The 14,386-nt window shown below is 41.9% G+C and overlaps 1 protein-coding gene across 1 annotated transcript in view; it reads right to left on the bottom strand.

Moving 5' to 3' along the window:
- Window positions 1–14,386, bottom strand: part of LOC102383601 (fructose-1,6-bisphosphatase isozyme 2) — a 34,212-nt gene that overhangs the window by 10,139 nt on the left and 9,687 nt on the right. The window contains exons 4-6 of the mRNA XM_006018454.2: window positions 6,597–6,737; window positions 5,304–5,441; window positions 694–813 (exon numbers count right to left, since the gene is read on the bottom strand). Of these exons, the coding sequence (XP_006018516.1) occupies window positions 694–813; window positions 5,304–5,441; window positions 6,597–6,737 (399 nt within the window). The remainder of the gene's footprint in view (window positions 1–693; window positions 814–5,303; window positions 5,442–6,596; window positions 6,738–14,386) is intronic.

Here is a 14,386-nt window from a genome sequence, read left to right as displayed (position 1 = left end):
CTTTCCCTGTATTTATAATTTCTGCAGTCCTGGATGTGCCAGAACAACCTCCTCCAACAGCTAATAAACAAGCATTCATTTGCTTTTACAGATTAGTCTTTAGTCCCTTGTCTTGAAATGGTTTAAATAGTTGGGCAGAGTGTAACATGGTAATTTGGATAGTTTTACAAGGAAAAGTCTGTGTTCACACTGACCACAGAAATACTGCTTTCTACAGCTGTGTTTAAACATAAATGTGCCATACTAATCCGAGAGAGGATAAGGCCATTGACATAGTACAGCAGGCCAAGTCCATAATGGGCTAAGCGCTACAGCAGTGGTCACCAACCAGTTGATCTCAATTGACTGGTCAATCGTGGAGCCTCTGACATTTGATCTCAGTCCGTCAGAGGCTCCATGACTGGGAGAGGCAGGATGCATGTGGCTGAGCTAAGCCATGCCCCCTGCCGCCTGGGCTGGGCTGGGTAAATGAGGTCAAATCATGGCCACTTGTCCGGGAGGCGTGGGGCTGGGGGAGTGGGGCAGGGCAGGGGTGGTAGATCTTGGGGTGTCCTTTACTTACAAAAAGTGATATTCACCATAAAAAGGTTGGAGACCACTGCCCTACAGTATACTGTGTTCTTCTTTATGCTGGTTCCAATAAATACAGAGCACGGCAAGCTCAGGAGGAAAGGAGAAGACAAAACAGTTTACCTTTCCTTTAGGACTCTTCTGGTTAGCTGGATACATAAAAATCCCACCGTACATCAGCGTACGATGAACATCAGCCACCATGGAGCCCACGTATCTGGCACCATAGGGGGAACTGCCATCCTGTAAGAACAGATAGAAACTTGGAAGCTAACTGTTAAATCTCCCAGGCCAGCTAGCTGGCAGCATAGCAAGTATCAATGTTCACTCCATTTTGTTTTAAGGCAGGAATCACGTCATCACTTATAAGGTGCTGTAAATGTTGACAGGCCTTAAGTATGATACACCAGCTCCTGAAAAATGTAGTCATTTCACTGTGATTCCAGCATAAAGGCTGTACCAGTCTTTACTCTTCTCTTCTGGGCTGGATAAGCTATTCTGAAAGCACGTGTGCATGCTATTTCAGTTCACAAAAAGGCAATGCCATCTCTCCACTGGGCCTAAGCACTCTGTCCTAGAGAGCCAGTAGGAGCTGAACATGACTTTACTTCATCATGTGATCAAAAGATGGGTCTCATCAGCTGCCATTCCCCAAGAATGAAAATGCAATGACTTCCATCTTTATTTTGGAGATTAGCTCGGGGGATTGAGAGTTATTTGTGTGCATGGATTTGTTTAATTTGATCGTTTATTAAAGAATAAAGCAGTAAGGAAATAGATGCCTGTCAAACTTGGCAGTGGTCATTTAATCTATGATGATTTTTTCCATTAGACTATATTACTACCACTTGAAGCATTATAGTAATATTTAGCAAAAGACATTAGAAATGTACCTGTTCCTTGTTCCTAATAAAATTATGGCTCTCATTGTTGCCTATTTTATTTTTTGTTCAATGCATATGATTGCAATGAGCACATAGTAAACTAACTACAAATATAAATTTATTAAAATCATCTCAGTCCATCTGTTTAATACGCATTCTTCAGTGGGTAAATGCAAATAATCTAAAGCGGTGTGTATAGGACTGATATAACTGGATCTTATTAAGGTATTCTTTCTAGCGAATAACCAAAAGGTGACTGCAGTTTACAAGATAAAGGTCTCATTCTGTCACTGCTAAAGTGCAGGTGTACTGCTGAACTTTCACAAAGCCCTGTTTCCATGCAGGATTGCATATGTATCTGTCAATATGAAAAATCCAGTGCTATTTTTATGTTTACTTCAAAAGATGCATACAGTTCAGCCTTTTCACAGCTGCAACTTAACATCTATTATGTTTCCCTTTCAAATGGGAGAACTCATAGATACTGCAAGACTTTTGGAATATTGCCCAAGCAAATCCAACAGGGCCATGAACATCGATGAAATATATGCTTGCCCCTGATTAGACTCTTAAATGTCTAATTGCATAAGCATCTGATGAGCATTTAATATTGTCCCAGTGTGTGTCCTAATGAGAGAGAGGGGGACTTCCAAGTTTTCTTGATATAGTCTGGGGACTCTGAGTAAACTTGAACAGCTTGTCAGTTTTATCCTTTAATGATATTCTCATGCTTAAACTGAGAAGATTTAAAACGTTTACAACGTGTAGTTTCTGTGAAGTTTTCCCACAATGTTATGGAAACTTTCTCTACTGCCTCTTCACTTCTATTCATTTTTCTTGGAGCTGTGCTCTTCTACAGAGGGCCAGTGGGTCTGTCTACACTACATCCTCCATGATCACAGGCATGTCCCACCTACCCATTCCTACTCACATATAAAAACAGAAAATGCAGTGGTGAAGCTGCTCCCGGAGTGACCCACATGGTCATTTGCAAACACACTGGAGACATAGGTCTCTGGAGCCACTTCCAGAGCAGCTCCATCACCACATTTCTGAGCTTGGCATATGGGAATGAGAGAAGCTGGAAGGGCATGATGGAAAGTAATTCTTCCCTGAGAATGTCTTCTTTGGATTTGGTCCTTAGGCTCTGATCTGATATTTTCAAGCAATCCTGTGGGCATTTGAGGGGGGGAAGGGGGGAGTCTCATGAACCAATTTGTGGCTTTTATATCTCATTTGCTTCAACTTTGGGCCACAAAAAGGCTCCGTGGTCAGAATTTTGTTTCCTTTGCAAGTAATCCTGAGGACATTTTGTGGCTTTTGTCTGTTTAATGAATTGATTTGTACCTGAAAACAGAGTCTATAATTATTTGTGCATGCAAATGTTCATGCTATTTTTCAGAATTAGGCTTTTATATCTTGTTTGCTTCAACTTCAAGTTAAATCAACTTAAAAAGATGTTATGGTCAGATTTTTTTTCCCTTTGCATTATTTTCAGAAGTCTGTTTGGAGCCTTGAGACCTGAAGCAGGGAGGGAGGGAAATAATCTATCACAGTGGCTTGAGCCTTTCCAAAGCAAAGACCCTCAACTGTGCTGGTTTGCCCCTCATTTTGATGATATGGACAAATGACCCCCTGAAACCAATCAGCAGCTACCTTTTTCCATAAGATCTTCCCCAAATGAGTAACTAGTGCATTAACACAGTATTACCTTCAAAGCTAGAAATAAGGACAAAACCCTCTTCTGCTTGTTCGATATGTTATCTCAGCACTATTTTCAGTACCTAGCCCCCTACCCTCCACCCCTCCAAAGGCACACAGAGCCAGTTTTAAACAACATGTTTGTGCAAATGAGGTTTGAACAGTATGTCCTTACCTGCAGGATTTATTGAGTCATAGGACACAAGTGTGCTTACTAGTGACAGGTATTCTGCAAAGGCAGTCTCAGGGCAGTAGTGAAAGGTCACTGGATTCCATTGTCTGATGTTTTCTCTCACCCTTTGCAATGCAAGTGCATGCTTTGCAGGTTGCTTGCTGTTTTTATTCCAGTTGTCAGGTAGTTTAAAGAAAAGTAGATTCTGTTCTGAATTGATGGTTTGAAGGTTCATATATGAAGGAGAATGTGCACAATATCGCACAAGTACACAATTTCTGTTCTACTTTTGGGAAATTAGAAGGCCATAGACTGTTTTCCACTTCCTTCAAAACTAGACTTGAGTTGCTTACTTCTTGTTTTCGAACGAAACCATATAAATGGCTGTGACATCTTTTGTAGTTACAAGCTAGCACAATGAGAGAGAATGCCTGACTCAACTTTGAGAAAAACTATGTCCACACTTTTCAGTGTTGCAAGATAAAATTTACAGCTTAAGAACATGTCACAAAAGTATGACCTACAGCCTTATGCCAAACTGTGATCTCAGCAGGCTTAAAGCTAAACAGCGTGACTGTGCCAATACTTGGATTTTTGTTCTCCCAGGAAATCACAGGGTGGTGCAGATACAAAGCAGGCTACTTCAGCTGTTAGTGAACCAGTCCCCCAGTACCGTGTTTTGGGGAAGTTTATTAATGGAATTCCCATTTCTAAGATTAGATGCAAATTATATATTATTAGAAATTGTCAAGACTCCTAATTTGCTTGAGATATATATAGGTAGATATCTTAAGGCATTTATTTGGCAAAAACACAGTTAATTCCAGCCCTGCAGAACTTCCCATAAGGAATTGCAAGAGGAATTAGGGTCTTACCCAAACATAGAGGGATCTTGCCCTCTACTTCAAATGGTACAATATAAACTCCTTATAGTAGTGGTGTTCAATCTTTAGCCTACAGGCCAAATCTGGCCCACAAGGTTCTCTATGGGTCCAGAAATTTGGCTGCAGGGAAACTGTGGCAGCTGGAGCACAGGGTCAGGGCCATGGATTAGCCCCCTACCACTCTTCTAGACTGTAGAGCTGAAACTTTGACTTCTATTGTTATAGAGCAAATAGGGTTTTGGTCAACCTTGGGTGCATCTACATATTGCTGTACAGCAATGTTGCTATGGCGCCATGCTGTAGTACTTCCTTTTGGAAGTATTAAAGCATGGTGCAGTACGGGTGGTTACTGCGCCATGCGCATGTCACATGGTTAAATGTCATTGCTACATCACCGTAGCAGTGCACTATACCCAGGGAGTGTACCGCTACGGTGACATAGCTAGCAATCACATGTAGACCCACATGATCACTATGTCACCATAGTACACCATATGGTGATATAGTGCACTGCTACGTCACCATAGGGCAACATGTAGACGCACCCCTTGTTGCCCTTTGGGTTATTTTATGTCCTATATGGTGCTGCGAGAAAGCAACCTGTTCTCTTTGGGAAACAAAAGAGTTGCAACCATACCCAGCTTCTGCACCTGCCTGTGCTATGGAGGAAGTGGGGAGGTTTTTTGCACCCTATTATCCAGCACAGACCATGAGCAACAGTGTAAATCCAACCCAGAAAAGAGAATTGTGCACATATCTAACATAACTATATTCAAATGTATTTGAAAAATAGATACACATCCACATTTTTCATGCACATTTTCAGAAGCTGTGAAAAATCTGTCTCTGTCTGTACCATATCCTCCTTCAGACTGTTACAGAATAACAATGAGTTCATTTGCCACAGCAAAGTTTTAGTTATAAAAGATTTCTATGGTACTGGAAGCCGAAGTATATAAGCCATGTAGCTAAATTGAATATAAAGTTGACAAGGAGTTTCATTCAGCAAATTTACCCTTTTTGAGCAATACTGTGGTCAAAGTGGTATTAGTTATCGATCTCTGAGTTGGTTATAAAGCTACTATTTCTTACCTCAGGGAATTTCTTCTTTTGTAAATATTCTGTCATTGCAGGATCAAAATACTTGGCATAACCTTCATTGAGACTGTAGGTCTTCCCTTTCTTCTTGATTTTCACATCTTTATCCACTAAAATGAATTCACCAAGAGCCTACACAAGAATGGGATGGACCAGTTACCATCAGGCAGCAGATCTTGTCTACTGTCTGCCCAAGATGCCACACTAGAGAAAGATTTCAAAGATTTTAGGACAGCTTGGTCCTTTAATCAGTATTCAGTTATATTAATCAAACGTATCATGAGCACAAAAGGCCGTGTTAAGTACAGAAAAACCTGCCACATCCTTAATATGAGCAAAAAGCAGCTCAGAAATAAGTATTAACATAATCAGATGGATACTGATCCAGTACCGTCAGTGCCAAAAGTTGAAAAAGCATGATTCAATTCCTTCCCTCACTTCGATGTTCTTTAAAAGAAGGATTATGTAATGCCTTCTGAATTCTCAAGTTCCTACTGCTTGTCCCCATTGTGTGTGTGACAGTTAATGCTACTGTCAGTAGCTGATCAGTTAACTGATAGTATGGAGTTTCCAGCTTCTTCCCAAACCCCAGTCAATTCTGCCCCCATTCCACACATCAGTTCTGCCCCTTTAATGTCCAGCCTCAACCCTCACCAATTCTGACTCCACAGATGGTCTGCTTGAAGTGATCTCCTCAGTAAATTATTTCTAGAGTTTATGTACATTTGGTGAACATTCTGTACTCATTGAAATCAAGGGAAAACTCCTATTGGTTTCAATAGAGTAATGATTTCTTATAATGGTTAAATAAAGCCCTTTTATTGTTTGACAGAACTTATGCTGTGTTTCCAAACAAGCTATTTCCTTCTCAGGTTCCTCCAACAATACTGTCTAACCTTCAGGATTTGACACTGAGAAGCTGTGCCCATGTTTTTGGGCACAATTTTTCATTTGCCAACAACTGAGTATACAGTTCAGAGCATGTAGAAATGCACCTCCCCAACCTGAACATGTCGTTATCTAATTGGGTGTAAACTGTATTACCACTTGCATGTACCCCAACTAGACATGAAAGCAAGTGCCTCTTAAAAAGGAAAAGAAGGAAGGCAGTTACTTAGAGGCAAAGGTAATGCTCATGAATGAGTTTTCTTAAATGTTTCCCAATGCAGGACAATGATATAGATGGAAAGTGAATGTATAGAGGCAAACCTTCAAATTCTGTCTAAATAAGTCAATCAGAGCATGTGAAACACTAAAAGGTAACAAGAATGCACATCTTATACATACTGGATCTAGCATGAAGCAGTCCACTCCTTGCCCAGTAGAGAGAGCCACCAGTGTAGCACTGCCATACAAAGCATAGCCTGCTGCAACAATATTGCGTCCTGGCTGCAAGGCATCTGTTTCAGACGGCTCATCTTCTGCTGCCTGAAGGAAGCATTAGAATGTTGAAATCTCAATAGAAAATTGAACATTAACATAGAAAATTGAAATCTCAACAGAAAAATAAAAATAAAACCAGCACTTCAATTTAAATGTGAAAGTAGACAAGTAATGTCTCGTTAAGGTTCCCCTTTTCTGTTGACCTAGGGCTTCAGAACAATCAAAACAGACTATGCACAACTCATCCCATTCAAGTTTGATATAAGTGCTTGTGCAGGACTTTGGGAATTTCAGCTATTTGTGTCATGCAAGCTGTAAGATGCAGTCAATGAAACTGTTACCTTAACATTACATCTTTGTTATTCATTTACAATTACCAGGAACCCTAAGACAAAACAAATGTAGCAATTTCTCTCTTAGCAAAGTTTAATGTGCACAATTGTATATAAAACCTGTATAGTGAAAAACTGCTAGAGGACTACAATATATCATGTAATAAGGATTCCATGCATTAAATATGAGTATGCCCTAGGAAACAGCACTAAAGCACTTTAGAGTATTACAAATATCACAGACTGAAGTTTGTGCAAGGCCTTTGACAGATAAGTAACTTTTCAGCAATCAATTTTCTGCCTTCCTAAGTATTGATATTTCTCTGGCAGAAAAGAAGCCTTCATAAATTATTCTGAATTAAATATATAAAAATATCCATTGTTATATATTAGTTTCACATACGACTTAACTTCAAGGTCTCCAAACCACTGTTGCTTATGATAGTACGGTTCTTATCCAGAGCTGGGCTCAGTTAGCATTGACTACTCAAGATTTCCACTTAAAATCCAGAAACCAAAATCTTTTGATCCACAGAAAAGGACCACCTCTGGTAGAGACAGTGTAGGCTTTTTCCAGCCAACCCTATCAGGTGCCCCAGGCCAGTCCTGACTTACAGACATCACCTCAAGGGATGAGAGAACAAGGGAAGGAAACAAAAGACTTGCCAGCATTGACACTCCGGGCAAGTCATTTAACCCATCTACAAAATAGAGTAGATGGGTTAGTGCAGGGGTGGGCAAAGTCTGGCCCATGGGCCAGATCTGGCTGGCAGTAGACTCCATTTCCCAGCAGCCCCTGCCCACATGGCTAGGACTGGTCTCCATGGAGACCCCAGCCACAGCTGCTCTGTGATAAAGCAAGGCTAGGGTTGCCATGGAGACTGGCTCCAGCCACACTGGCAGGGAGTGCAGCAGAGCAGAGTAGGGCAGGGCAGGGGGCTGCTCCGGAGCCGCTGGGCTCTTGCAATATGGGCAGCTTTGTCCTGGGCTATGGCAGAGCTGCAATCTGTAGCCTGCATGCTCTGGGCAGGGGCATGCAGGCAGCAGATCGCGGCTCTGCCCAGGCTCAGGGCCAGACTGTCATCACTGCAAGGAGCTGGGGCAGAGCCAGGATCTGCTACCTGCACACCCCTGTTTAACATCATTCTTAAAAGGCCTGTAAGCAGCATGACAACTAAATTAATTAATGGGTGATGTTTAGCTGTAAGTGAGGAAAGAAATATGCAGAAAGACCTGATGACAGAACAGAAGACAACAACAGGGTATCTGCAAGTGGATGTGTGGTTGGGGAATCATATTTCAGTTGCTTCTATCTCAAAGGGAGAAATGTATTATTTTTATGATCATGTCAGTTGCTGTACTAACATATAAAAAGATGAATCCTGCTTCAAAGAGCTAACAGCTTCAGTATAACAAAAAGAGAACGAATAGGTACCAGCAAAGGCTAAAGCCTTGCACTCAACGTGAAGCCTGCTCAGTGCTGCTGGACTGGATTCAACTGTACCTGCTTGCCTTATTCTAATGGCAGCAGGCAAGGTATAAGCTGAACTCCACTAGCCACAGCTGAGCTTTGGTTGCACAATGATTCATTAGCCTGCAGCTGCTTCTGAGGTTGTGACTACTTTCAAGCCTCATTTTCCTGCTTCTGCTCTGGCTGCTGGTCAGATGCATCAAGTAGGAAGAATGTGCCCAAAGCAGTCTTCTTGCCTTTTCTTCCCTCTTACCTTCTACACCAGGTATTGTGCAGAGCACTAACAAGCTGGGCTGTATGTATCATGGACTACAAGGTATTCTGGGAATTGTACTTTTCTAGAGCAGCAGTGGAGTTATCTGCTGTTGGGGGAAGAATTGACCATATATTTTGGGAAGTGCAGATGAAGTGAGGGTTGATGGGTAGGTGCCCCTTCCCCAGAGTATGTGCTGTGTTCACCTATTCCATATCATGTTACTGCTCCTGACCACTGATGTGTGTTGGGTTTTTTCGTTTGCTTTTTGGTTTTTGTTTTGTCGGAATCTCAACTTGACTTATTGCACTGCCTAGCTTTCCGAGCTTATTACCTGACCCTAATCAGGGTAAACTGTCCATATCTGTTAGGGTAAATGTCCTTAACAGAGAGAGGTTACGTATATATCTGTGTTCTAGTCAAAGGTATAGCTGTAGCTTGTACTGATGTACCTGAACTAGCTTGGGTCATGGTATCACTGTACCATTTGAAAGCCCAGAGCTCAGTGCCTACTAACTACCTAAATACTTAAGTGGTGTGGCTACACTTGCATTTTACTGTGCACTAGACTTATTTAATGCACAGTAAAGCATCACTGTCTACACATGTACTGCAATTAGTACAGAGTAGATTAATTTACTCTGGCATAGGCTAGTCCTGTCAGACACAGGTACTATCCTATGCCACAATAAATTGCCATGCTTAAGCACACATGTAGACAGTGACATCAGGATTAGCTTACTCTGGCTCAGATTGAGTCAAAGTATATTTGGTCATATGTCTAGGTTTGCCTAAGAAGTACTGTATCTGCCTCTAAGAAAGTAAGTTGCTGCCTACAAAAGCTCATGACTCCTTGAACCAGTTAGTTTCCATGAGCTAGGTACAGACGTTACACTAATGTGCTTTAAGCATGCAGAAAGTGTTTTACAGCTGTAACAGAACAAACAATCATGGTATGTAACGTACTTAAAAATGGTGCATCCCGGTCTAAGCTAACCCTGTACAAACCTAAAGCACTTTCTGTTGTGCTTTATTGAACATCTATGCTGGATCCCATCAAGAACTAACATAAGAGTGCGATTGCTGCCATCCCAGGTGGCATTGCACTAGACTGCTCTAGCCTTGGGGAGAGCTTGTTTGCTCTGCCCAAGCTCCAGGCCAACCCTGGGTCTCTTTCCCAGCAGCCACACCAGCTAGGCTGCAGCACACCACTGCTTAGTCCAAGGTACCACCCTGCTTTACCTTCTGCCTAACCTAATGAAGAATACCTTGCATTCAAAAGCTTGTCTAACTATTCCACCCCTGAAATTTGTCCAGTAAAAGACACTGCCCATAGAAATCCTTGCCTCTTGCACGATTCCTGGACCATCATAGCTACAACAACACTATCTAACCTCTTGTTAGGCAAACAAACTCCTGTTGATTACAATGCCATTCCATTATTTTCAGTAGGAGCTGAAATAAGGACTGCAGGACTTGATAGGGCTGTTCAGAAATTTACTGGAAAATCTGTTTTTGATGGAAAAAGGTATTCAACGAAACACAACTTAAAAAAGAAAAAGACTTGCTTCCCAGAGAAAATGGTGACTATTGAAAAATAAACACCCCAAAACACAAACGATTTCTCTTTTATAATATAAAATGATCGGGGACTCCCAGAATTCACTGCTGTGGCTCAGCATAGGAAGTTAAGTCATGGGCATCCCAGGAATGCAACTAATCCAGGGAGTTTATTCCAGAGACGGGAAGAGGCACATCAACTTCAGTGTTTACAATGCATCAGGGCAGCATTTCCAAATGAAAATTTTCAGTTTTCTGCTGAATGATTTTGGCTGAAATCCTGCTGGGGATTGGATTAGAGTTCTTCTTTCTTTTTTTTTCCCCCTTTTTTTCCATGAGCAACAACTTGCTGAATGGCTTTGCACCAAATCCTGAAATATACCTGCCTCTAGGGTGAAATGCAGTAACTGTTTAACATTGTGTAATACCAGTTATTTATAGAAGGCGGGAAAAGAAGGAAGATTTCGTTGAACTAATGTATTTGTGGGAGGGTGTGCGGGTGGCTTATGGCTTTTTGATAGGAGAGCTACAAATCCCCCCCCCCTTGTTATCACGGGTCAAAACCTGAGCAATGGTAGGTTACACTGAAAAAGCAAAGCACCCTCTGTTTAAGAAAATTAGCTTTAGCTAGAATTCAGCTTGCTTGTCACTTCCTCTTTGTTTCCATATTGTGAACTTCAATAAAACAACAAAAAGGTCCAATTTCAACTGCAACTTTGCAAAGAAAGGGAGGTGCCTCCACAGGGAAAATGAAAATGTTGGTTTTTGTAACCTCTGTAGAATAGGACTATTTTAATAAAATACAATAAGTAAACCAATAAATTAAAGCAGAACATGGAAATCTGGTAAGAATGGCTAGGTATTTTTGCTCTTTCTAGTGCATAAGCTGAGCTTTCTTTCAACTGTATTTTGGATATGGATGCTTAGCATAGACTTTGAGAGAGCTGGAACACTTGGTTTGATGTTGTCAAGATACTTCAAAGTCATCTCAACCCTTCATTGCCATGTTCATGCATAAGTTCCATGAAGTCTCACTGAATAGCGATCCTAAAAACTGAGTTATTTATAAATGAGTTACCAAAAGCTGTACTTGGGTCATTGTCACAGCTGGAATTAGAGCTCAGAAACTTCCATTTCCCAGTCAGGGTCAGAGAACCCCTTTCCTAGTAAAGATAAGAGCAACGGGTATTTATTACTTGTGCCTTCTCCTAGACATCCATTACTGGGGGGAAATTATATTCCCTCCATACTTGCTGACTGAAAGCAAGTAAGAAGATGTGTCTAGAGATCTTGACAAAATTGTTTTAAAAATAAATAAATAAATAAAAATTTTCGTTTTTAATTTTTACCAGCTGTAGTGTGGGAACTGTGGGTTGCAGACTCCAGGTGGCTCAGCATGTGAAAGAAGAACAGAGATTAATCAGGGTACTGTTTCAACAAAAAACATATTTTAAAGTTATGTTTAAAAAGCATGTTAGTACACCAGGCACCCTACACTTCACATATTGTAATAGCATCATTTATGATCTCTAAGCAGATGTGCTATCTAACCTGAACAGCATCTCAACATGAAGTGACTGCCAAGGCCTAGGAAATTAATTTTCTAGGTCCCTTCTCCTCCTCCTACTAACTTCAGGAAATTGGTCCCCTTCATCTGTCCATAACTTGCCTGCAGCTTTTTACTTTTTTTTTTTTTTTTCCCTTAATGTCCACCAAAATAACAATCTTTCAGAATCTCATCCAGCAATGAAGATAAAATAATGCAGACAAAGCAGAGGCAAAAAATAGAACAGATGTAAAATGACATTTGTTTCACTACATTTCTGGCACTACGTGGTGCCATGTAAGGCTATGAAACAGAAGTTTTGGCTAGGACTGTTTCTGTATTTCAAGACGGATCCTTCTAATAGCAAGCAGGCACTACTAATTTAATCTATTTCACTAGCTTCAGAAAGGACTTCTGCTGCTAATGGTCACCCTTCAAGGAATACTTCCTTCTTGAAGGTAAACAGAATGCTCAAGATTCGTTTGACTAGTAATATTGGCGGGAAAACCTAATTTACTGTTATTTGTTCCTCATCCTATTGCCTTTAGATCACTATATATTGGGGAAGAAGTCTGATAAAGTTAGTCTACTTGTCTGGTTTAAACCATTTAGAGGCTGTGTGTTGACATTTGTTTCTACTAGAAGAAATTTCTTCCAGTACAAAAATAACCTGGAAATTCCTCCAGTCCCGTGGCTGGAGAATTTGACAAGCCAGAGGGTACTAACGGGCTTCTTCCTGCCCTTAGGCAAGCCCATTAATTGACAGGCTGCCTTCTCCCTTGCCTGGGAAGGGGATGGGTTGAAAAGCAACAGCTGCCACAGAGCCAGGAAGGGTTTCAGCCCTGTCAGAATGCCCCACCATCTTGCCAGTCAGCTGATTGGCAGGAATGGGGCATTCTCTCATGGTGAGGGCTGACCTAGAGGAGTTGGAGTGGGGCAGAGGGGGAAGAAGGGAACACTCAGCCACTGTAGCAAGGCTCTGGAAACTTTGCTGCATGGGCACAGGAGCTTGCTTTATCCCACACTGTTCCAGCCTGACCTAGAGCGGAGCGAGGCAGGGACATTTTGACATGGCAGCAAGGTTTCTGAGCCTTAGTGCTGCAGTTCAGGAGCCTCCCTCTGTTCTGGGTCGAGCCAAGGTGAAGCTGGTAGGTCTGGGAGCCAAGCTTGGGAAAAGCCTCCACACACCAGGATGCTAGCCCCCCTGGCTTTTAAATTGCCACCCTGACAACTGATCAGTAGGAGAATGTGGGGTGAAGCCAATGCGGCCAAAAGCCAGGCTTACAAGTTCAGCTTACAACCCTCCCTGCTCTTGCTGCAAAATTTCAAATACTTTTTTTTGTTTATTTTGATGCAGTTAATGGATTTGAAGAAGGACCTTTAGTAAAATTACTATAAAATCCTTAAATCTGAGAGCTGCACATTAGTTAATAAATCTTGTTGAATTAGCACCTCGCAGGAAATGATGATTTAAGTGAAATGCTTTGCATGCATAAGTTGTCATCCTTATAGGTGTGAGTACAGCATGGTTTTTGTCTTTCAAATAGGATTCCATATATTGATTATGTAATTAAAATAACTGCACATGATCTTGAAGGTGTTATCTCTTTCATTTGGATGCATCTAGGCTTCTGAGAGAGTAGCATAACTTGTTATGTACAGTAGTGTGACCTTTCTGAAACTGATGTGCGGCCTGTAATTCTAAAATGGGAGGCCAGAATGTGCATTTGTCCCTTTTCTTCAAACAACAAAATCTAAGGATTGAAAAATATATAAATTTAGAAAATACATTGAAAATGTTTGTAAGGCTTTGGGAAGTCCTGGTCTTAGCCGGGGGGAGAAAGATGTGGGGTGGATGTCGTATACTTAGACTTCAGGAAGGCCTTCAATACGGTATCCCACCCCATACTGGTGAACAAATTAAGGGGCTGTGACTTGGATGACTACACAGTCCGGTGGGTGGCGAATTGGCTAGAGGGTCGCACCCAGAGACTCGTGGTGGATGGGTCGGTTTAAACCTGGAAGGGTGTGGGCAGTGGGGTCCCGCAGGGCTCGGTCCTTGGACCGATACTCTTCAATGTCTTCATCAGCGACTTGGACGAGGGAGTGAAGCGTACTCTGTCCAAGTTTGCGGATGACACAAAGCTATGGGGAGAAGTGGACACGCCGGAGGGCAGGGAACAGCTACAAGCAGACCTGGACAGGTTGGACAAATGGGCAGAAAACAACAGAATGCAGTTCAACAAGGAGAAATGCAAAGTGCTGCACCTAGGGAGGAAAAATGTCCAGCACACCTACAGCCTAGGGAATGACCTGCTGGGTGGCACGGAAGCGGAAAGGGATCTTGGAGTCCTAGTGGACTCCAAGATGAACATGAGTCAGCAGTGTGACCAAAGCCATCAGAAAAGCCAATGGCACTTTATCATGCATCAGCAGATGCATGACGAATAGATCCAAGGAGGAGATACTTCCCCTCTATCGGGCGCTGGTCAGACCGCAGTTGGAGTACTGCGTGCAATTCTGGGCACCGCA

The sequence above is a fragment of the Alligator sinensis genome, unplaced genomic scaffold, assembly GCF_000455745.1.
Source record: "Alligator sinensis unplaced genomic scaffold, ASM45574v1 scaffold240_1, whole genome shotgun sequence".
Lineage (NCBI taxonomy): Eukaryota > Metazoa > Chordata > Crocodylia > Alligatoridae > Alligator > Alligator sinensis.
This window is presented reverse-complemented; position numbering and strand designations above follow the sequence as displayed.